At 36.9% G+C, this 21,690-nt stretch overlaps 2 protein-coding genes across 3 annotated transcripts in view; both read right to left on the bottom strand.

The window, feature by feature from the left end:
- The window catches only part of LOC149814592 (uncharacterized), a 35,905-nt gene that overhangs the window by 5,517 nt on the left and 8,698 nt on the right, over positions 1–21,690 (bottom strand). The window lies entirely within an intron of this gene.
- LOC149814593 (uncharacterized) overlaps positions 1–21,690 on the bottom strand; it is a 35,409-nt gene that overhangs the window by 5,055 nt on the left and 8,664 nt on the right. Inside the window, exons 2-3 of one of the 2 annotated variants that reach the window (XM_089989108.1) lie at positions 18,864–19,007; positions 18,585–18,721 (exon numbers count right to left, since the gene is read on the bottom strand). In XM_089989108.1, the coding sequence (XP_089845234.1) occupies positions 18,609–18,721; positions 18,864–18,942 (192 nt within the window). In that variant the 5' untranslated portion in view covers positions 18,943–19,007 and the 3' untranslated portion in view covers positions 18,585–18,608. Of the gene's footprint in view, positions 1–18,208; positions 18,722–18,863; positions 19,008–21,690 lie in introns of those variants that run through there. The other variant, XM_089989107.1, reaches the window with a different exon arrangement.

Raw genomic sequence — 21,690 nt, forward strand, 5'->3', positions numbered from 1 at the left:
AAGAGAGGAAGAATAAGAAGGGGGGATTCAACCTTCTCCAACCATCAAATCCACTTTCCACCATCGTTTTCTTCATCTCGGATTCATGGTATGGGTTCCTCTCTTGTTTCGGATGAGTAAAAGAGCATGGATTTGTATTCCATGCAATATTTTCGATAAAAATCCATGAGAAAGAGTAAATCTGAATATTTACTCTAAGATTCATGGTGGAAATCAAAGTATTTCTTTCTTTTCAAAATTTATTTTGGAACAAAATCATACGTGGTGAGAGTATATATATATATATATATATATATATATATATATATATATATATATATATATATATATATATATATATATTGGGATGCAAATCTATTGTTTTAACGTTTTAAAAAGAAAAGTGGGCTGTGATTTGCACATAGATGCATCCTTTTTATGTGTATTTGCTGGTTATGATCGTTTTTATGCTAAAACAGAATGTTCGTTATGTTAAATCAATACGCTAAGGTGTTTGTCCATGGCAAATATATTCCTTCAAACAAATGGAAACAAATCTGTGCCTGCCTCAACGTGAACTTATATGCATATGCCTACCTAAATTTAAATCTGAACTTGTTTATAATTTAAAGGTGAATATGTGAGGACGTGTATTTGGCTTTGAATCTGCATATTTAAGCATATTTGCTCATAAACCAGCCTGTACATGCATGCTGAAATACTTTTGTTTTCTGAACATGACTGTATTCCTTATAAAAACAAAAAATTAAATTAATAATTTAAAAAATATATATATATATATATGTGATCGGGTCTTATGTTTGGCCCGGTTGGTAGGCCAGACGAGGCTGGCTCAGTTGGCCAGGTCTGACCAGACTTGGCAGCTCTATGACAGACCGACCAGGCCCAACTGAACTGGGTTCAGCTGGCCTGGTTTCGCCTGCCAGGCACGTCCAGCCCAGCTGGGTCGGCTGGGCTGGGAAATCGACCCAGCCGACTGGGTCGGCTGGGTTACGTATATATAAAAAAAAGATGTGTGGGTGGTGGATTTTGTTTTACAAAAGAAAAAAAAATCATGTTCAAGCGTGCTGTGTGTGTGAAATAGGTTTATAAGGCTGAAATCACCATGCCAAATCAATTATGTATACATGTTAGAAGGATGAACGTTTGCCTATACATCGCAGCAAAAATGTGAATACGCATAAGTATGTTGTCCAATGAAACTCTGGATTACATATATATATAACAATATATATAGTTTTATAGATGTTTTGTCGGCATCGATAGGGTCAGATCGAGGCCCTGCCAGTCCAGTCGATCGGTTGGGCTGGTGCAGGCCTGGCAAGTCCTTCCAGGCTAGCTGATGGGCTGACAGGTTGTGCTGAAAAAAAAAAGAGTTGCGATGTTTTCAAAAAAAAAATCTAGGTATAATTTTTGTTGGGTTTCCTGGTGGGCTGGTTGTCAGGCTAGCCGAACCTGGCCTGACATGTTAGGTCCTGCCAGGCTTAGCTAGGGTCTGGCTGGGTCAGACCAGACCCGGCCTTGTGCTGGGTGGGCACCTAGCAGCCCAGTCGAGTGGCTCGGCTGGGCATGCCGGGCCCTTGCCTGCCTAGTCTAGACTTCGGCTGGACTGATACATGACCTGCCAGCCTCGTGCCAGGTCTACCGAAGTCAGACCCAGCTGATTGGGTTTAGCTGGGCCTGAACCGAACCCCAGCCGACTGGGTCGGTTGGGAGCAGTTGATTCTTTTTTAGAATCTTTTGTTTACAGAATTAAAATTTAAATGCTACCTTTAAGTATCATTACATGTCTAGATTTTGACTAGATATATATAGAATTGATACATGGTAAATTCCTTTAGCTTATGCATATTTCCTATGCATGATTGAGCTTAAATGGAAACTGCATGTTAATTTCCAGATTGATTATGTGCATTAGACTTGGCTGCATGCATATAAAAGAATTTAAAATTTCACATGCTTGTACACTTGTATATCATGCTTAAGAGAAGTGTTAATACACAATTATTCTTATGTGCAAGAGTAATCTTGCAATTGATGTGTTTTGCATGTAAGTCTTCGCATGAATGTTCACATGCTTAAACTGGACATTCTATGCTAAGTTAAAGTGTTAATGTAAGGTGGTTCTTCTTATGCATGAGCAGACATGAAATTTATATGTTGATGTATGTACATAATTGCATGAGTGTTCATAGGCTTTAATTGAAAGGTTTTCCTAATGAAAGCAAACATTTGACATGAATACATGTATTAAGTGGAATCATGCATTGGACATAAATATGTGTATTGAATGGGAGCATGCATTTAGTGTATTGAATGGGAGCATGCATTTAATCTGGATATGTGTGAACTCGTGCATATGCTTACAAATTTTATTGTTTCATGTACATCTCTAAAATTGCTTGTATGAGTGTGCATTGAAAGACATGAGAAATGAATGCATAATGGCATGTGATTAATGATTTTTGCATATGAATGCATGAGTGATCAAAGTGGATCATCATGGGCTATAGGATACCTTTAGCCGGTGTGCTCCTTGTTTTACTTGTTTATGCATTGCAAAGATCATATTTGATATTGTGGTTTTAATTGCACTGTTCTATTGTTGTCACGGGTGGTAGATCGTGAAAAGCTGCACATGCAATTTGCATGTTGATTTGCAAATTTATGGATTTGATTTGAATAACAAGATAAGAAAGAGAACAGTGTAATCTACATTTTCTTGATGTCCCTTCTTTAGTGTGAGAATCTTGGATATTATGGTTTTGGAAAAACCGTGAGGATACTAAAACTCTGTGTGCGTTATTGTTGCCCCTGAACCCGATATTGAGGTTCTTCTCCTGGCCACAGTTAGTGGCACTTGTGGATGCTGATGTCCCTAGTGTCCCCGACATTAGATGCTGATTTCTAATATTCTGAAAGATGATGTTTCCTGATATGGGTCGAGGACTAAGTTTGAAATCCAGTAATAAAATACAAATTGTGTGTTAAGTTACTCTGACAACCTAACTTGACCTCGGAGATTTTACTCGTTTTGAGTATTCACGGGCAATGGTAATTAAAAAAATGAACTTAAATGTGTGTGCATCCTAATAAAGACATGCATATAAAAGAAAACTTGATTAAAGATAATAAATTATGCATGCATTGCATTGAAATCATGCATATTTACTTGTTCCCTTAATTATGATATATTGATGAATGCATGATGTTGTTTCTTAATGCATGTTAAATGTATTTAATGCTTAGATTGTGATCTTTGTTGTGATTAAATGTTTTCTCTTGCATACAATGGCTACAAAGAGCCTAAATGTGCACAAATACGAGTCCACAAAGGGACAATAATACAAGGCAATCAATGGCAAATACATGAGATCATAAGAGGCACCAAAGAGCATGCACAAAAGAACACAAAAAAAACATAAAAAATAATAATCTTATTTGAGATAGAATGCTTATGAAAGCAATACTTCTAATCGGACAAGAGGTCCCTATTTATATACAAGCAAGAGGGCCAAGAGGACCCATATAGTTGTTGGGAAAGGCTTCAACAGCTAGAAATGTAGCTAAAATTATACCTGTTGGAGATTTCCAACAGCTATATTCACTAAAAGACAAAACTGAATATATCTGTTAGAGATTCCCAACAGCTATATTGACTAAAAGACAAAACTGCCCTTTACAAAAGTGTAAAGGACAGAATAAAAAAAGAGGCCAGTTCTGTCCCTAAAGGGCAGAGCCTATTACATGTACAATATGCCCACAATACCCCTAAAGGGTATTATCTATTACAAAGGGAAGTAAAACAATTTAAAATTATATAATATATACATATACACTCATATGTGAATATATATTATATACACTGATATATGAATATATATATATATATATATATATATATATGAATCAATACATTTTAACACTGGTCATGATGAAGTGGTCCAATGGTAGATGAAAGAAAAAATTGTATCTCCCTCATACTTGCACTAAATCACTTGGATTGTGCTTATAAATCATCTAAAAAATTGTCTTCTAACTGAAGCAAAAGGAACCAAACTGAATAGGGCTCTCATTCGATCAATCCTCCAGCCTTGATGAAAGCTGCTGATGTCACTGGTGGCAACTCAAGTTCAAAAAAGCTTGTCTCGCAGCCATAGCTGAGATCTGAGACCATTTTAAAACTTAAATGGCTACATTTTGAAGGTGCTTAGAGAGAAAGCCAACAAGATAGAGAAATACTGTGAGGTTAGGCCATTAGCATGTGAAACAAAGAGGAGAGTAAGAGAGGAAAAGTAGGGAGAGTTAAGGCAGAAAATGATAATATTCTCTTATTAATTGTATTGAGTTTTTTTACAAGAGATTAAAAAAAATGTATACACAAATACCCTTAGAAATTCAAGTAATAACAAGAATTTGCAATGTAGGGCTAGAAAGACAAAATTGGCCTTGTATAGAAATGTTAATCACTAATATGATTACTACTCCCCTTGCAACAACTTGTTGGTCCCTATGGTGTATGTATGTATGTGTATCTATACATGTACTCACTCACTCACGAAGGAAGCCCATGTTCCTGTAAATGTCTTGGAAACATAATGCTTATTTAACATTTGACAAGGGATCCATTTTCAAGTATTCTATATATGTTCTGATAAGATTTTTAGATGATGACTATTATTGAGTAGATATTTTATGAGGAAATTTTGATTTATATTTTCACTACATTCAATTTTTCTAAGAGTAAATTATGAAAACCCAACTTATCACGTGTTTACATGTAAATTCTAACTTTTCAGCCCTTGCATTCAACTGCCTGGTTTTGCTTAATTCATTTCAAAGACCCAAGCCATGACCTGAAACTCGGTTTTTTCACCTTCATGGGTAAAACAATTCAGCCATATGTTCTTTTGCTAATGGACATTTTAGTCATGATATTTGACTAAAGCATGGTCACTTGATAGATGACAGGTGTTCTTTTGTGACAATAATGGGAAATTCTGTAAATATGGGATATGTTAATGTGGAGGCATTTGTTTGTTATTTTGATGCTTGATTGAATTTTAAGATCTAGCTTTGAAATACCTTTATTTAACTATATCTTTATTTGCAAATTAAAAAAAGCTACATCTTTGTTCAAGGAATCTTTAGTTTGGAGTTTTTTTTATTGCAAGTTTATTCTGAATATTAGCCAAAGTTAATTATTGTATGCATAAAGTTTCCTATGGTAATACTTATCAAGGTTGAATCTAATGCATGATGTTGTTTCTTAATGCATGTTAAATGTATTTAATGCTTAGATTGTGATCTTTGTTGTGATTAAATGTTTTCTCTTGCATACAATGTTCTCTATTGCATGAATGATCATTTGAATTATGAATGTGTTATATTTATGTCCCTCTAAAATATTACATGAATCTTATTTATATTCTTTTTACTTATTTGAATCATTAGAGGGACCTGTACGCAGGATTCTTTGAAAATCCAGTAATAAAATACAAATTGTGTGCTAAGTTACTCTGAGAACCTAACTTGACCTCGGAGATTTTACTCGTTTTGAGTATTCACGGGCAATGGTAATTAAAAAAATGAACTTAAATGTGTGTGCATCCTAATAAAGACATGCATATAAAAGAAAACTTGATTAAAGATAATAAATTATGCATGCATTGCATTGAAATCATGCATATTTACTTGTTCCCTTAATTATGATATATTGATGAATGCATGATGTTGTTTCTTAATGCATGTTAAATGTATTTAATGCTTAGATTGTGATCTTTGTTGTGATTAAATGTTCTCTATTGCATGAATGATCATTTGAATTATGAATGTGTTATATTTATGTCCCTCTAAAATATTACATGAATCTTATTTATATTCTTTTTACTTATTTGAATCATTAGAGGGACCTGTACGCAGGATTCTTTGAATTCTGACACCCTATTTTTTGTGTTTTTCGCAGCCTCAGATGCCTAGTGGGGTGACCTGCTTCTGAGAAGAGTCATGAGAGGACTACATTACTACAGGGCAGAGTCTTGGGATGACGTGACTCTTTCTTTTTGCTTTCTTTACTTTTATTTACTTGTCTCAGACTCTTTACAATTGAATAAATGAAGTCAGGTTTGATTTGGTACAAAAGATGAGTATAAGATCCCTTGTGGTGGTGGTTGTGTATAACTGTAAGGCCCCAGGCTAAGTCACATGGGTGCGGGAGTACGGCACTTTCAAAAACCTAGGGTGCGGGGGTGCGGCAGGGCAAAAATGTAAATATATATGTATATAATTTTAAAGTTTTAATAGTCAACATTGTCATAATATTATTCATCATGCATACAATACATCAACCTAAATATCAATCAAATAAGTAAAGCAATTACATAAATCAACCTAAATATCGATCAAATAAGTAAAGCAGAAAAAACTAAATTACATACCAAAAGTAATGGATCTTAATAATTTTCTTCTTCATCATCAAATGCATCATTAGAAGGAAGACAGGCTCAAAACAATTCATGTTTGTCATGTTGAAATCATGGTCTCCCTCAAAGTCACACTCTTCTGGGTTTACATATTAAAATTTGGATGTTCCTTGTCTACGTTACAAACCCAATTTGAAAATGTTAAATACAATAAAAGTATATTTAAATAAAAAATTAAAAATTAAATAATCAAATAATTAAGAGGGAGCCAGCCCCTCCTCTGAAATAATAGGGAGCATGGAAGGGGCCTCGACCCCTCCCCTGCCGACCCATCAAGAGAGCGAGAGAGGGGGCTCGACCCCCTCCCCTGCTGAAAACAGAGGGAGCAGGGGGGGCTCAGCACCTCCTGAAATGAAATAGGGATCTTCAAAATACGAGCTTAAATTCACAAGGGAAAGTGTCAAGAATGACACTAAAGCATAACCCTTAAAAAGGGTATAACTGAAAACAAAATAAAAATAAAAAAGGTATTCTTTATTGATATGAAAAACCAATTGCTTAAGAATCATTGGAATTAAATACAAGAGGGGCTGCACCCCTTTATATACACAGCTGAAAGAGGACTTAATAGAGTCGTTGGACTGTGTCCAACAGCTCTATTGTTAGTCAAGTCTGGACAGGACTCGACTAGCAATTGTCATTCTAGTTCAAACTGAACTAGATGTCATAAAGACAAAAAATAAAAATAAGCAAGAAAGTTACAAAAAAGAAAGAAATGAAAAATATTTATATATATATAATAATATAATATAATTATTATATATATGTAAAGTTTTACATTTTAACACTCCCCCTCAAACTTACGGTACAATGAGCGAAAGTTTGTCTAAGAGAAAGTGAAATCGGGGAGCAGCGAGAGGCTTTGTAAAGAAGTCTGCTAACTGATATTCTAAAATGACATATGGTAGATCAATTATCCCGTGTAAATATTCCTCTCTAACGTAGTGACAATCCATTTCGATGTGTATGGTGCGTTCGTAGAATGTTCTGTTACTAGCAATGTAGATCGCACTTTTGTTGTGACAGCACATTTGTGAAGCCTTTGTTGCTTCAGCTCCCATGTCAACACGGTCGTCAGAACCAAACTACTTTCATGGTCGTGGTTGTCATGGCTCTGTATTCGGCTTCGGTGGATGAGAGAGATACCTTCTGCTGCTTTTTACACCTCCACGAGATCAATGATTCCCCAAAAATAACACAAAAACCAGTGGTTGAGTGTCTGTTATTGGGATCACATCCCCAATCAGCATCAGTATATACAATTAAATCAAGAGAAGAGGAAGATAAAAAAAAGTTATCGTGAAAGAGAGGACTGGATGTATCTGATAATACGCATGATTGCTCCCATGTGAACAGAAGTAGGAGCATGTTGAAATTGACCTGCTGTGTGAACATGTGCTATATCTGGTCTGGTAATAGATAGATAAGAAAGTTCTCCGACAAGCTGTCTATAAGGAGTAGGGTCTGCAAGAAGTTCTCCATCATCAATCTTCATTTTAATATTAACAACTTCTGGAGTGTCGACTTTCTTATCATCAGTAATACCAGACCTGAAAACAATATCAAAAGCAAATTTAGTCTGAGATAATAAATATCCTCTAAGAGAATAAGCAACTTCAATGCCTAAAAAATATCTCAACAAGCCTAAATCAGTCATTTCAAAATGAGATTTAAGAAGTGTTTTGATTGTTTCAACTCCCTATTTATCGCTTCCGGTGATGATCATATCATCTACATAGAGAAGAAGCACAATGATCACTGCATCAGAATTCTTAATAAACAAAGCAGTGTCAGTTAAACAGAATTGAAAACCAATATCAATTATAACACGACTAAACCTATCATACCAAGCTTTTGGTGCTTGTTTAAGTCCATAAAGAGCTTTTTCTAAGCGAAGGACTTTATCCTTAGGAATACTTAGACCAGGAGGGGGTTCTATGTATACTTCTTCAACTAGCTTTTCATTTAAAAAAACATTTTTGACATCTATTTAAAAAATAGACCATTTTTTGATAGAAGCTAAGGCAATTAAGGTTCGAACAATTGTCATATGAGCCACCAGAGCAAATGTTTCTTCATAATCAATCTCATATTCTTGGGCATAACCTTTGGCTACTAATCGGGCTTTATATCTTTCAAGAGTACCATCACTCTTGGTTTTAGTTTTATAAACCCATCGACATCCTATAGTTTTCTTTCCTGAAGAAAGATCTTGAAGAGTCCATGTAGAAGCCTTTTCAAGTGCATCTAATTCAGCTTTCATGGCTTCTATCCATTTGATATTATTTTTTGCTTGAAAATATGTGGATGGTTTTTCATATGAGTGAATTAATGCAATAATTGCCCTATATGTGGGTGAGGACTCGTATGATACAAACTTTCCTGGAGGCCTCGAGACTCGAGATGATTGTCTAGTTGGAATGTTAGAATATTTTTCAAGTGCACATGGAGGATTAGACTCTTGTCGCCTGAAATATTGAATACTAGTATCCCTATGAACTTCTTCATTTTTAATATTATGATTAAGATCAATAATTCTTTGATCATCATCAAAGTTACAGTCAAGGTCATATTCATCAGATGTTGATGTTAGATCTAGCAAAAAGGGGTACTTAGTGACGTTTTTTAATTTTCTAAAATCAAAGAAGCTCTCCTTTTCAAGAAAAGAAATATTTATAGACACAGTCTATTATTTTTGAAGTCAAAACATCTATAACCTTTCTGATTTTCAGCATATCCTAAAAAGGCACAGGGAATCGCACGAGAGGAAAGTTTATCATTTTTGTCAGTAAATATGAAACATTTGCACCCAAATATTCTTAGTCTATAGTAGTCTGGGTTCATAAGTTTTTCAATGGGAGTGATATTTTGTAACGAAGAAGATGACATCCTATTAATAAGATAGGTGACAGTTAAGACAGCTTCTAACCAAAAGTCTTTCGGAACTTGATTTGCTATTAATAAAGTCCTAGTGGTTTCTATAATATGGTGATGTTTTCGTTCCGCCAATCCATTTTGTTGAGTTGTATAAGGACAAGATCTTTGATGTGTGATGCCATGCAACTTAAGATAATTTTGAAAATCTGTAGATAAAAACTCTCCTGAATCTGTGAAAAATAGCAATATCATTTTGAAACTTGTTTTTAACCATATTATGAAAAGTTTGAAAGTATGAAAATACTTCAGACTTATGTTTGAGAAAGTAAATCCATGTATATCAGGAGAAATCATCGACAAAAATAACATAGTAAACAAATCCTCCTTTAGAAATTACTGGTGCAGGACCCCAAACATCCGAGTGTATTAATTCAAGTAGTCTTGAAGAGAAAAAGGTTCTCTTCTGGAATGATAATCTTTTCATTTTGCCGAGAATACAATCTTTACAATCAAATGATTCAGAGTTACAAAATTTTTCTAGATTTGGAAAATGTTGGATTTTGGTTATATATGGATGACCAAGTCTCTTATGCCACAGTTCCAACTCTATTTTCTGAATATTATAACAAAAAGCTTTTTTTGGCATTTCTAAATAATCCATGTAATAGAGTCCTCCTTCTCTATGACCTTCCCCAATCAGCTTGCCTGACTGGCGATCCTGTACCCAACAACCATGAGAAGAAAAGGAAATATTACACCCATAATCAGAAATTTGAGATACAGATAAAAGATTTAAATTTAATTTGGGAACATGTCTAATTTCTGAAATAGAAAATTTCTTTGTTTCATAAATTTTTTCAAAATTTCTCATTCCTTCTATTTCAAGAGAAGTCCCGTCAGCAATAAACACCTTTGACACACTTGTTTTATTTTTAACACATTTGGATAGAGTTTGATTATTTGGGGTCATATGAAAAGATGCACCAGAGTCAAGGAGCCAAGAAATTTTACCTAGATCAGAAAAAGATGAGGTTGATGCGCCGGTTGAAGCTTCAAATGAGGAAGAGACACCTTTGATGAGAGGCTGAAGAATCTTCATTAGTTGAGCCAGGGAAACTGGTGCATCCTGATCTTTGGGCTCCAATCCAGCAATTGCAGCTCTTTTTTCTCTCAGCTCCTTAAGTTTGGGACATTGTGGCCTGTAGTGTCCCGGTTCATGACAGTGATGACAAATAACTTTCTTCTTATCATAGTCATCATTTTGTCGATTAAAGTGAGGAGGCCTATATGATCGAACATGATTCCCTAGTCTAGACACGGCTAAAACAGAATCATCTTCAATTTTTGAAGAACCTTTCCGGAGACGATTTTCTTCCATTGTTAACTCTTTAATAGTTTCAACAATAGAAGGAATTTTTCCCCGGTGTAGGAGGGCCGATTTAGTGGTTTCAAATTCCGGCCTTAATCCAGTGATAAACTGGTAAAAATGTTTAGCATCGAGTTATTTCTGACGAAGCTCGATGTCTTCGGCACAATGCCACTTTGGTTCCAAAAAGGAAAGTTCTTCCCAAGGTTCAAACAACCCATTGTAATATTCACTAATAGTTTTGTCTCCTTGTGTCATCATTCGAATTTTTTCTTGGAAGTTGCACATGTGTGCAATATCTTTAAGGGAATACATATTCTTAACGTATTCTCATGCCTTATCGGCATGATCAAATTTGGCAAGACTTGAGCATTTTTTAATGTCAACGCTATTGATAAGCCATGACATTATCTTCGTATGAGATATTCTTCATTCTTTCTATTTCTTCTCGTATGAGGCAAGAGCCTTGATTTTCTCTTCTTCTGATAGAGGGACCTCTTTATCTCTCCTTTTTAGTAAGAGATAGCTTGGGTTCCGAATCGGAACCATCCACAATCCCCCATAGGCCTTTTCCCCATATATGGTGTTTCATGATTGAAGCCCATGTTACATAGTTCGTATCACTTAGTTTCATAAGCATGATGGTGACTTTATCATTGTCATCCATTGATTACAAGGAGAGAAGAAAAAGTGATAGAAGAGAAACAAGAAGAGAAATGAAAAAGAAAGAAGAAAATACAATACAACAAGATGTGAAATCTTCCCCAATGAAGTGATAAAACACTTCTCTTCAAGTGGCGAACGCTTTTGCAAACGGGTACGAAAAACCGAGGCAGCTTTTCCCTGCACCCGCACCCCTGCACCCGCACCCATGTGACATAGGTTTCCGCACTTGTTAAAAAAAAATTGCACTTTTTAAGGAGTATAAGTTGGGGGTCGTTGTAATGAAGAGGGGCAGAAGCACCAATAGAGCAAAAGCACTCTTTAAGAGTGACCACAAGAGCCAAGAACAGAAACACTAAAAGTGTACACACAAAACTCACAAAAGTAGAAAATGACTTAAAGTCATAAGTTGAATATTATTGAAGAAAGAAAGAGGAGGGTGAAAACCCAATGCCATTACAAGTGTGAGCCTCCTCTATTTATAGAGGAGGAGAGCTAAAAAGGGGACCATAAAGGGGGCTCCCTTCTAGTCGTTGGGAGCCCCAACGGTCATAAATATGATCGTTGGGGCCCCAACGCCTAGATGGGTGGGGCCCCTTATGGTCCTTAAAAACAAAAAATAAGAAATAAAAAAAGGAAAAGAAAAAAGGAAAAATACAAAAAGGAAAAAGTACATGGTGATTTACCAAAACACCCCTATCGGGTTTTTGGTTGTACAGAAAAAGAAAATAAATTATGTATATATACATATATGTATATATATACGAATGTATATATATATAAGTATATGTATATAAATATTAATATATACATAATTTAACAGTCGTTACAGGTTTGGTATCATAGCACACCACAAAATCTTATATTTTATCATCTTTTTGTATTAAAAGTCTCTTTTGGTAATTAAGCCTTGTCCAAGAATGCCAGCAAGTCGTGCATCGTGCTCCAAAGCAGTCTCCGTCACTGGTAAGGCTATGAGGTACTGTTATGAAAGTACATGAATTTCTTATGTATTCATGGTTTATTTCTTATTTTTTGTAATATGAATTAAGAAATTGTAATGTGCTTGTATAATTGTATTTATTGTATTTGATATCAATCCTAAGAGGGTAGGATCGATCAGGGTATAAGTTTTCTAATTTTTCATGTTTTAGATGTATACCCACAATTAATCGGTACGTTCTAATTTTGAGGACGAAATTCTTTTAAGGGGGTAGGGATGTAATATCGCGTATTTTCATACTTAGTCATTTTATGAGATTTTCAAAAATTTGGCTAAGTGTGAGAGAAAAATCGTTTGAGCCTCGATTTCAGATTGATGCTTTCAAGTCTGGGCTTGGCCCAGGTGTCATCGACAAGGTCAAGACGAGCCAATCGAAATGTGAGAAAAAGTTTTATTTTTTACCATTAAATTCAAGCAAAATTCGGGTTATTTTTGGAAAAAAATCGGAATTTGATATTCGTGTTATATGTCGTTGGATGCATCTCAGAATTCTGAGCGTAGAGATATTTCACTTTTCTAAATTTGGGTTACGGTTGGAGCGAAAATCACATTTTTTCAAAAATTGAGTACTTTGTCGAAATGGATCCGGAGTTGGATCGGGTTGGATCCGATGCATATGATCCAAATTATTATGGATTTGGATCTTATTTAAGACCTACTTTAATCTAGATTTAATCCATATCTTCATCCATTTTCGTTTTGGCTATGAGTTTGGATTTTGGATCCGGATCCAAATCCAATGCCCAATTTTTTACAAGCGCTTTAAATTCAGTTAGGGGCTTTAAATTGGAGTTAATTAAGTATAAAAAAAATTTCTAGTCAATTTGACTATTTTTTGAAGCTTTTAAACAATTAATAATTAATAAATACAAAAAAATAATTATTTTATTATTTTATTATTTAATTTTTATTAGTTCTGAGTTTGAAATTAGGGCTTCCTAAGATGGGTCCTCATACTTACCTATAAAGAGCTAAGAGGGTTTAAGGACTCAAAAAAAAATTTGGAAAGTTTTAGAAAAGTCAAAAAAAATTAAGTTTGAAATTTTTGAAAAGAAGGTGAGAGAGGATCTCAAGGGGGAAACCCTCCCTCTCCAGCCCATGTAAAAAGAGATGGAGAAGGGGCCTCTACTCACTTTATAAAAAAAAAATTTAAGAAAAGGGGAAAGAAAGAAAGAGAGGAAGAAAGAGGGGATTCAACCTTCTCCAACCATCAAATCACCTTCCACCATCATTTTTTTTCATCTCGGATTCATGGTACGAGTTCCTCTCTTGTTTTGGATGAGTAAAAGAGCATGGATTTGTATTCCATGCAATATTTTTGATAAAAATCCATGAGAAAGAGTAAATCTGAATATTTACTCTAAGATTCATGGTGAAAATCAAAGTATTTCTTTCTTTTCAAAATTTATTTTGGAACAAAATCATTCGTGAGAGTATATATATATAATGGGACGCAAATCTATTGTTTTAACGTTTTAAAAAGAAAAGTGGGTTGTGATTTGCACATAGAGGCATCATTTTTATGCGTATTTGCTGGTTATGATCATTTTTATACTAAAACAGAATGTTTGTTGATGTTAAATCAATATGCTTAAGGTGTTCGTCCATGGCAAATATATTCCTTCAAACAAAAGGAAACAAATATGTGCCTGCCTCAACGTGAACTTATATGCATATGCCTACCTAAATTTAAATCTGAACTTGTTTATAATTTGAAGGTGAATATGAGTGGACATGTGTATTTGGCTTTGAATATGCATATTTGCTCATAAACCAGCCTGTACATGCATGCTGAAATACTTTTGTTTTCTAAACATGAATGTATTCCTTATAAAAACAAAAAATTAAATTAATAATTTAATTTTTTTATATATGTGATCGGGTCTTTTGTTTGGCCCGGCTAGTAGGCCAGACGAGACGGGACTGGCTCAGCCAGACCTGGCAGCTCTATGACAGCTTGGCCAGGCCCAGCTGAACAGGGTTCAGCTGACATGGTTTGGACCAGAGTTGCCAGTTGAGGAAGCGGGAGCGGGAAGCGATACGGGAAGTGGGAGCGGGAAGCGAGGCACTTTCAAAAATGTAGGAAGTGGGGAAGCGTGGGACCACTTAGAAGAAAATTACGAACCGTCTCGGAAGCGACCTAGGAAGCGAACCGGGAGCGACGGGGAAGCAAAAAAAATGGGGAAGCGAGGGGGAAGCGTGCTTCCCATAAAAGGGAAACGTGCTTCCCAAAAAAGAGAAGTGCACTTCCCAAAAAGGGGGGCGCTTCCCCACGCATTTCAGAAGCACGATGTTTCGCGCTTTCGAAGCGCATATCGAGGAAGAGCGCTTCCCCATTACCCTAGGCGCTTCCGGTAACTCTGGTTTGGACTGCCAGACACGCCGAGCCCAGCTGGGTCGGCTGGGCTGGGAAATTGACCCAGCCGACTAGGTTAAGTATATATAAAAAAATGTGTTGGTGCTGGATTTTGTTTTACAAAAGAAAAAAATATCATGTTCAAGCGTGCTGCGTGTGAGAAATAGATTTATAAGGCTGAAATCGGCATGCCAAATCAATTATGTATACATGTTAGAAGGATGAACGTTTGCCTATACATCGCAGCAAAAATGTGAATACCCATAAGTATGGGTGTACAATGAAACTCTGATTTACATATATATAAAACAATATATATAGTTTTATAGATATTTTATCGGCATCGGCAGGGTCAGATTCAGACCCTGCCAGCCCAGTCGATCGGCTGGGCTGGTGCAGGCCTGGTAAGTCCTGCCAGGCTAGCCTAGCCGATGGGCTGACAGGTTGTGCTGAAAAAAAAAAAGAGTTGCTATGTTTTTTAAAAAAAAATATAGGAATAATTTTTGTTGGGTTTCCTGGTGGGCTGGTTGTCAGGCCAGCCGAACCTGGCCTGACATGTCAAGTCCTGCCAGGCTTAGCTGGGGTCTGGTCAGGTCAGACCAGACCCGGCCTTGTGCTGGCTGGGCACCTGGCAGCCCAGCCGAGTGGCTCGACTGGGCATGTCGGGCTCTTGCCTTCCCAGTCCAGACTTCGGTTGGACTGATACATGACCTGTCAGCCTCGTGCCAGGTCTACCGAAGTCAGACCCAGCTGATTGGGTTTAGCTGGGCCTGAACCGAACCCCAGCCGACTGGGTCGGTTGGGAGCAGTTGATTCTTTTTTAGAATCTTTTGTTTACAGAATTAAATTTAAATGCTACCTTTAAGTATCATTACATGTCTAGATTTTGACTAGATATATATAGAATTGATACATGGTAAATTCCTTTAGCTTATGCGTATTTCTTATGCATGATTGAGCTTAAATGGAAACACATGATTTGCATGTTAATTTCCAGATTGATTATGTGCATTAGACTTGGCTGCATGCATATAAAGAATTTAAAATTTCACATGCTTGTACACTTGTATATCATGCTTAAGAGTGTTAAAATATGTAATCTCATATGTAATCTCATGTAATTTTCTTTTTTCTTTAGTTAGTATTTGGTTTAGTTATTTCTAGTTGAAACCTAACTAAAACTAGCTAAATCAATCCATTTTAAGACTCTTATAACCTTCACCTTTTGACTAGTCAAAAAGGTGTACAGCCACAATAGAGCCGTTGGGAGTCCAAAGACTCCCATGAGGCTTCTCTCTCCTTCCCTATAAATATGGGGACTAATCCCCTTTGTAATTCATTCCTTTTGTATGGGATTTTATCCCAATTCCTTTTGTATGGAAGTACTGCAAATTTTCTTGCAGGTATATCATGTGTCAAGTGTGCGGTACGGATGCCGAGTGTGATTTTCAGAACATACAAGTATAAGTAAAGATCTACGCTACAACAATCAACAATTTATAAGAAGCTAACTGGCAGGCTATGTCACACGGACTCGCCTCCAAGGTCGCCGCACCGGCATCGGCACGCATGGACATGGGTGCGGCTCGGACTCGGTCAACCCGACCCTGGGTGCGGTCAACGCACCCAAGGTCATTTTGGTCTATTTTTTAATTATTATTTTTAAAAAAAAATTCTGGGCTACAGAATTTAAGGAAAAAACCGTGAATCAGACTTCACAACTCATCACCTGTCCCCTAATGGACACAACTTTGATCGAGTCTTATATATATATATATAGTCGAGTCCCCGTGTCCAAAATTTTTGAAATTGTGCCGCACCCGCACCCATGTGACATAGCTGGCAGGTAACATCATTAACAATATTTAAATATCTCTTGTCCCATTAGAAGTATTGCTTTCATAAGCATTATATCTCAATAAAGATTATTATTTTTTATGTTTTTTTGTGTTCTTTTGTATATGCTCTTTGGTGCCTCTTATGATCTCACGTATTTGCCATTGATTGGCTTGTATTATTATCCCTTTGTGGACTTGTATTTGTGCACATTTAGGCTCTTTGTAGCCATTGTATGCACTTAGATGCATTTGTATTGCTTTTGGCATTTGTATTGTCCTTTGTAGGACTTGTCCTTGTACTTATACATATTATAGTTTGCTTTCCACTTGATTTCATTACACTGTATAAAGCCAAGCAAAATTTCTTGGTATTTTTTTTCTTTGGGACTTGGGACTCTTTGGTTCGAGATCGTGCTTCGTGAAGGAATCGTGATCGAATATGGCTTGGATTCAATGCAGATCTTCACCCGATCACCCGATATATATCTTAAATCTTTATATATATGATTTTTTTGAGTTGTCTATCTCATGTACAGTACAAGTTTACAAGCTCTCTCTCTCTCAGTCTATTTCACATATTTTTTTCTTCAAAAGGAATTACGGTAGTCACATTGCATCTGCTCTGTTAGGTGATCAAGGTCTCATCCATCATCGATCATACGCTCATATTCAAGCAACTTCAGAATCCGCAAAGATGTTGGGAGGAAGAGGACTTATTGGTGACAAATGGTTTACGAGGATTCTGTGGTTTTGTGCCATCGGAAACGCAATAGGTATGCTTTCTTTCTATTTAATTGCAGTCGCTGGACACTGTCTTTCCATGTTTGCTGCCATGGATTTGCAATCTTCTCCAAGCAATGCAGGATCTTCTCCAGGTAAACAATGAAGAAATATAGATTTTTTTTTGATAGGCAGGCTCAGGAATATCCCTAGTGGGATTTGAATCCAAGGCCCCTCAATTAAGATATTATGAATTAACCATCCAACTACCCCATTTGACCATATCTAGTTAACACCACAGAAGCCATAAGTTGACCCGACCATAAAATGAGTAAAATTAGCCAAGTTCAGTAGGAAAGTTGAACCATACTCAAGAATACGAGGTAACAGTATCTACGTCAACACGGTGTGACAGGGGTGCAAGGGCTTACTAAGAGTATGCACGATACATAGCTTAAGGGTTGCCCCACAATCCCAGCATTTAGAACACACAATGTCAGGATCTTCAACTCATGGAAAATCTTGCCGGCGTCATCAAAATGACCACATTTTGCATAATATCAACCAAATAAATTGAAAAATGTAGCCAGACTTTGTCTCAGACATCGTGCGGTCATTCTGCTGTTATCTTACCACAGGCAGAGATAACAAGTGCCAATGTTACCTGGTTTGGCAGAACATTTTGTAAGGGCATTCTGTCAAAGAGCTCCAAAGCTTTATTACAATAACCACTTTGAGAATAACCAGCCAGAAAAGCATTCTGAGCAGTGACCTCTCTCTCAGTAATTTCATCAAACAACTTCGGCGCACGAGATGCAATCCCTAGATGGCAACTAATTGGTATTATGGCCTTATTCTAAAAACAAACTGCAAGCCATTTACACAACAAAATAGCAATCTAACTTGTAAGAAGTTTCCAACAATAATTATAACTAAGTATCAACAAAAGTGAAGTCAAATAATGCTTTATTCCAGTGTTTGATTTTAGGATGATCAAGAAGGATGATTATAGATCTAAAAGGATGAATCCCGCCCACATTTTGAATCTCAAAACAGACTCAGTTCAGTGTTGTCAGAGTGATCAAAAAACAATCATGAGGATTGGCATAGATTTGCAATCATGTAAGAAGTCAAATAATGCTTTATTCCAGGATTACAGATATATGGCAGTGTTTGATTTTAGGATGATCAAGGAGGATTATAGATCTAAAAGGACGAATCCCACCCACATTTTGAATCTCAAAACAGGTGATCAAGAAATAATCATGAGGAATCTAACTCGGCATTATGGGTATCATCTGTCTTATACATCCTCGCCCCTTGATTGCGCTCCACTAGACTCCAAATTCCCATTGTATTCAGCCATTGCCCGCTCCATGTTCTGCGCCCTTCTTTCCAAAGCAACAATGTAGAGACCTAAACAAAAGCAAAGACACCCCACCAAAAGGATTCAAGCAAATGTGTTAAATTGTGTTGCTTGGAGAAGATTGCAAATCTATGGCAGCAAACATGGAAAGACGATGTCCAGCAACTGCAATTAAATAGAAAGAAAGCATACCTATTGCGCTTCCGATGGCACAAAAACACAGAATCCTCGTAGACCATTTGTCACCAATAAGTCCTCTTCCTCCCAACATTTTTGCGGATTCTGAAGTTGCTTGAATATCAGTGTATGATCGATGGTGGATGAGGCCTTAATCACCTAACAGAGCATATGCAATGTGACTACTGTAATGCCTTTTGAAGAAAAGAATATGTGAAATAGACTGAGAGAGAGAGCTTGTAAACTTGTACTTTATAGAGAGAGAGAACTAGCCACACTCGGCTCGGGTCACCCTAACCCCATAGTTGTCCCACCAAGTGACTCGGCAAGACTTAGATGACTGGCTTTTTTAGCATATTTTATAAATAAAATTTCTAAATAAGATAAAATATATATAATATTAAAAATAAATAAAATAAAGAAACATGCAAGGATTATTCAAAAACACACCACTCGAATGAGTTTCAATGGTTTTTTGGTAACTTTCAGTTTTACTACAGATCAGAAATTGCTAGGGTGTTTGCTTAGACTGACTCACCAAGTCAACAGTTTGACTCGAATGAGTTTGCCAACTATGCCCTGACCCATTTGGGTCGAGCACAAGTGGTGCCCACCCCCACCTGAGGGCAATGCCAGGGTGGGCACTATCTACCTACGCTCTGGGTCAGCAATTACCATTTGAGCATATTTTCTGGGTCAGGGTGGGCATGTGTCCACCCTGCTTTGCCACCACAACCAAAAAAATCATGCACATAACTCTGTCAATACTTGTGGCAGTCCAATCCAAATGGTACTGCGTGAGATTCTATTACCTTCAATTTCATACGAGAGTACTATTTGTTAACGAGAAGCGTGAACTTTCCAAGCACCCTTCCTCATGTCACCTTCATTCCACACCCGAATGAAAAACATGCCATCATGGATGGCCAAAACTTTGAGCTTGATATTATTAGGCCATGAGGCCCTCAGTGTATTAAAAAATAAAGCGGTATTCCATCTGCTTTTGGATAATCCTCCTTGAAAACCAACAATCATCAAACCTTGGCAAGGCAAAAGCATGTTAGAGTAACATTAAGCAGAAATCATCACGAGGACGCCCCTCAACCTTCCCAACACAGATGGGAGGTTGCTTAGACTAGCTGGTAGGTTTGAAGCCTACTCCATGATTAGTAGAGTCGGGCACCACTGAAGCCCACGAACGTGGTAGCGGTGAAGATGATGGTGGGCCTCTGGGATGGGGCCCCGCCCCTTTTGTGCAACTGACAGCGTGTGATCAGCAACACAAATCTATTTGACCTGTGTTTTGGGTGTTCTAAGAAACACTAACGGTGGATGCCCTTCCGTCAAACAAAAATCGGACGTGCTCAGAATGTCCAATTGTATTTTTTTTTGTGATTTTAGGGGTTTAGTGGTGGTCTTGACCGCCACTAAAGCGCCGAGCAAAAACAACCTTTAGCAACGGCTAAAGGTCATTTTTTTTGTATCAGCAGCAGGAGTGCATCCACGTTAAGCCTTTTATATATATATATATATATATATATATATATATATATATATATATAAGCATTATTTAAAAGGGCCTTTAGCACCACACAAAAGTGCCAATGAAGTCCTTTACGACCATTCCAAATCACCAATAAAGGACTTTTCACACAAGCGTGAGATGCACGTGCGATGGAATGTGCATGCGCATTTGCCGTCAATTAGCAAGAAAGTGGCAGGCAGATACCAATATATATATATATAGCGGAATGAAAACCTACCCAATAAAAAACCTCTCAAACCTACCTAATAACAAACATTTATTGGATTTTTGGTGTCTTTTCAAAATTCTGACCTTACAGATGTGATCTATGCGCATTTTTTTATAGGAACGAGTTCTTCGAGCATTTGATTTAGATGCATGGATATGTTTTTATAAGGTTTTAAAAATCAATGGCCTACAATTTCATAAAATTTTGAGGCTCCAAATATCATTTTTTCCATCCAAAATGCATGGTCCAAATGTTGATTTCTAGTAAATCAATCATGATGAACACATATGTAAGGTCAAAAATTTGAAAAAATCACCAAAAATTCGATAAATGTTTGTTATTGTATAGGTTTGGAAGGTTTTCTATTAGGTAGGTTTTCATTTCCCATGAGTATCCAACTCTAGTAGAGTCAAGAACGGGGAGCTCTCCCCCTTTTTTTTGCCCGCCTTTTTGGTCTTGTCTTAGGAATGCTGGTTTTAAGAACAACCAGAGAGCACATAGCTAAGGGTATATGGTCGGTTTGTGACCCCTGGATGCTGAAGGCATCCTTGGGGTGATCTTGTAGTTTTTATGGGGTGGAGACGATGGGGTTGGTCCATAAATTTTCCTTCATTTTGCCATATTTGGAACAATATGGATAGCTTAGTAATCAAGTAAAGGCTCTTTGTTGGGCACTCTCCTTTCGAGATTTCCCAACAAAGGGTTGCACTATAAAAAAATTTGTTAGTTTTTTTTAGCTTACGCTCGGGGGCCTCGCTTCAGCTTAATTGATTAGGCCTTTGGGCCTAGGCTTTTCTGTTGACTGAGTCACAGGGGTCTTCCCCCTGTGAACCCCACCTACTTGGTTGAGCAACTTGAGTGAAAGGCGCGTAGCTGGTGAAATAGAGGGAGCAGTGCCCTTGTCACTACGTGGACTCGGAAGTTGTTAGAGTTGTTGTTCCTTAACCTAAAGGTTAATGAGCAACTTGAGTGAAAGGCGTGTAGCCTTAGATTATGAAAAAAGAAAACCTAACTCCATACAAAGGTGGTGAGATAAAGGAGAAGTGCCTCGTCCCTACACAAACTCAAATGCAGTTAGAGTTGTTGAT

This window comes from Nuphar pumila, chromosome 15 (assembly GCF_984573655.1).
Source record: "Nuphar pumila chromosome 15, dmNupPumi1.hap1.1, whole genome shotgun sequence".
Classification (NCBI taxonomy): domain Eukaryota; kingdom Viridiplantae; phylum Streptophyta; class Magnoliopsida; order Nymphaeales; family Nymphaeaceae; genus Nuphar; species Nuphar pumila.